A 3467-nucleotide genomic window follows, 5' to 3' on the forward strand; every position below is an offset into this window, starting at 1 on the left:
TCCAGCTGGTGGGAGGTGACGTGGAGCTGCCCAAGGAGCTGGCCAAGATGATCGAGCAGGACAACGAGGAAGAGGAAGAGAAGAACTCGGTTATCGGCCAGCTCAGCAACATCCAGAACCTGGACCTTGACTCCTTGAAGGACAAAGCTTCGGCCACGCTCGAGGACCTGAAGCAGTCGGCTGAGAAGTGCTCCATGATGTGAGGTGGCAGCAGCCCCGCTCCCCACCGGTGGGATGAGCAGGGGGGGGGGGCAGGCGGGGGGCGGGGGCCGGAGTGCGGCGCCGCACGAAAAGGGGGACCCGGGTCCCCCTCCTCCCCCGCGGGAAGCCTCAAGTCCCTGCCCCAGATGTCCCCGATGTGTGGTTATTGTCTTGTTCTCCGGTCTGAGGTTAGAGCCAAGAGGCAGCATGTTCCCCCTGTGCCCCAACCACCCCCTGTGCCCGGGCAGCGGGTGCCCTTAGTGAGAGCGGGGAAGGAAAGCCCTGCGTGACCTTGGGGTGCCATTGGAGCACGTCAGCATGTGAAGGCAAAGGCTTTCCCGCAGCGTGGTGCCCGGGCGCCAGGTTCCTGCCTCCTGGAAATGATGGGGAGGCTCCGGTTTGCTCTGCAAGGACGAGGCATGGTGTGAAATGAGAAATAACATCCTGACCGCGCAAGAAACACCAACCGCTGCGCCCTTGATGGCCCAGCAGGAAGGGGGTGTTGAGGACCAGAGGGCTGAAGCATGAATTGATGCCAGAAAGGAATAAAGCCACCCCTGCCCCGGTGCCCGTCGGAGCCCACACCAACCCTTCCTCAGGGTGGGATCTGCTCGTGTCCTTGTTCCTTCCAGAAGAACGAAGTGATGAGGGAATCTCTCCTCCTCCTCCTCTGTCGTGCTGTGGTTGTGCTCTGTGCTCATCGAGTGTCTCTCCACCTCCTCTGCTGTCCCCGTGCCACGGTACAGTTATAACCGGTGGAATAAATACCAGGAGATGTCTATGCATTTATGCCTCTCCTTGAGAAGTACTTGGCTTGGGGTGCCCGAGGTACGAGGGGTACAGAGAAACCAAGGGCATCCCCTTCACAGAGCAGGGGGGAGTGGGGAGGGGAGCTCAAGGGGGAGATCTCCAGCAGCATCACCCAGCAGAGAGCAGCTCACCAGGCTCCGGGTGGGTGCTTTGCAATGGTTTGTACTGAAGGGATGCTACGAGCAGCTTTTTGTCAGCAGATGGGTTTAAAAGCCAACAACCCCCTCAAAACTCCACAGATTTGGGGCTATTTGAGTGAAAAGCCTTCAGCTCACTCCCCGCCTCAGCCTCACGGGGTGCCCATGGCACTGCTCTGAGCAAGGACGCAGCTTTGCCCAGTACAGGTGGGGTTTCAAGAGGGAGCAGCTCCAGCCTGGCTGCATCCCAGCAGGAGAGGTGGGTGCCTGCAGCAGCCTTCCTGGAAAACACTTGACACAGGCTGGGAATGTCTTGCTCCAAATCCCAGCGGAGGGGATTAACTGTGATTTGCTTTTGCAGGGGAGTTGGGTCAGCCAGGAGAACACAGGGGAGGCTGCAGGGAAGCTCGGGGGGGATTATTATTTGTTATTATTACTACTACAGCAGGGATGCTGGATCAGGCCATGCTGGGCTGAGCAAAGCTCCCTGGTACAGGAGGAGATTGCTTCCTGCCCCCAAACCCCTGGTACTACCATGCTGGGGCCAGGCAGCCCTGAGCAACTCCTGAAGCCCTCCAAAGCCAGAGGTTTTCATAGAATCCCAGACTGGTTTGGGCTGCGAGAGACCTTAAAGCTCACCCAGTCCCAACCCCCTGCCATGGGCAGGGACACCTTCCACCAGAGCAGGTTGCTCCAACCTGGCCTTGAACACTGCCAGGGATGGGGCATTCACCTCTTAGAGGAAGGACATCAGGCACCACTTTGGCTGGCAGGGAAGACAAAGGCGAGCAGTACGGACAGAGGCAGCCCAAGCGTGATGCTCTGCCCATGGGGACTCCCATCATCATGACCCTGCAGCTGCTCTGCAGCCCTACAGGGACCCACCAGTACCCCAAGGATTTCTGCTCCATGCAGAGCCCCAACGCAGAGAAAGGAAGGGGGGAATATTGGCAGCAGCAGCTTTAGCTCTGAAAAGGGATCATACCTGATGAGGATGAGCCCAAGCCCATCTAATCCCCCTCCAGGAAAGCGATAGCAGAGCAGGCACTGACCAAGCCAAGCCCTCCAGCACGGCTTGACTTTTAAATCCCAGGCTGATGGCAAGGCCTGATCAATAAAACACCCCAACTGGAGCAGTGGGAGGGATGCGGATGCAGCCCTTAGGTTCAGGTGAGCAGTGCAACCCCTGGCTGGAGTTATGTGCCCCGCTTCCCGCTCCCCCTTCCCGCTCCCAGCCCACGTGCTGCCATGCAAAGGCCGCGTGAAGCTCGCCGGGTTTATTTTAGGAGGCACCATGACCCCCAGGCATGTGAAAGCAAAGCAGCAAAGCAGAGCTTGCTCCTCCCCACCCCGCTCCGACGTGTGAGACCTCAGCAAAGCGTTCCTGGCGGGAGCTCCACGGATGCTCCGAGCCCGGTGCTGTGCCAGGGAGGACAGTTTGGGAGGGGGGGAGCAGGGACAGGCAGCTTGCCTCCTGCCCAGCGAGACGTGCATCCTGTCTGCTGTCATTCCCTGCTCATTCCCTGCAGCCGAGCATCCCGTCTGCCTGCACGCCATACGACTGCTCCGGGCATCAACATACAGGCTGGAAAACTCAAAGCAAAGAATTAATGTGGATTAAAGCAGGAAAAATCTAGTTTTCCTTTTGCTGCTCTATAAACCCCTCTAGGATTCCCTCACCTATGGGACCAGGTCTGGGGTGATTGTCCAAGCAAGCCCTTGCTGGGTGCTGGAGGATCACTGTGAACAGAGCTCCTCCTTTCCAGCACCAGCCACGGAGCAGCCCCTCATCCTACAGAGCAGGATCAGGCCTCTTTTCCACTGGTGAGTGAGTGATTTCCCCAAAAGAGCAATCATTAAGCACTGAACCAAATGAACCAGCATGGAAGGACACAGGATCTCCACTGAACCCTTCAGCTTTCCCATCCCACTGCAGCACCACTGCGCTGCTGGTCCACATCCCGGGCTTAATCGGGATCCATCCAGCCTGACACAAAGCCAGGGCATCCCCCCCAAGCTCCGGCACCCCCGGAGCCTCTTCCTGCTTCCCAAAGCTCCGGATTCATCCGTGTCTTCGGCAGAGCGTAAAGGCAGATGCGATTATCCGCGCCGGCTGCAGTGCCGCCGTCCCCAGCGGCTCTGCGCTCGCCATGGGCCGGGGAGGGCAGGGGCTTTGGAAGCGCTTTAAAGCCTCAGGGTATAATCTCTGCTCAGAATAATAATAATAACAACAATAAAGACATAGAAATGCTTTGCCACAGCTGCCCGGGAAGCTCTCCAGAGGCCCGGGCACGGAGCAGCTGGCTAAGGACTAAAGGC

General features: G+C 58.4%; 2 protein-coding genes across 2 annotated transcripts in view; one reads left to right on the forward strand and one right to left on the reverse strand.

The window, feature by feature from the left end:
* Window positions 1–203, forward strand: part of CPLX3 (complexin 3) — a 2008-nt gene extending 1805 nt beyond the window's left edge. Inside the window, exon 4 of the mRNA XM_010015210.1 lies at window positions 6–203. Coding sequence (XP_010013512.1) covers window positions 6–203 — 198 coding nt within the window. The remainder of the gene's footprint in view (window positions 1–5) is intronic.
* Window positions 204–1568: 1365 nt separating this feature from the next.
* ULK3 (unc-51 like kinase 3) overlaps window positions 1569–3467 on the reverse strand; it is a gene marked incomplete at its 5' end in the record, with an annotated part of 5352 nt that continues 3453 nt past the window's right edge. The window contains one exon of the mRNA XM_010015211.1: window positions 1569–1665. Coding sequence (XP_010013513.1) covers window positions 1569–1665 — 97 coding nt within the window. The remainder of the gene's footprint in view (window positions 1666–3467) is intronic.

This window comes from Nestor notabilis, unplaced genomic scaffold, assembly GCF_000696875.1.
Source record: "Nestor notabilis isolate BGI_N333 unplaced genomic scaffold, ASM69687v1 scaffold17185, whole genome shotgun sequence".
NCBI lineage: Eukaryota > Metazoa > Chordata > Aves > Psittaciformes > Psittacidae > Nestor > Nestor notabilis.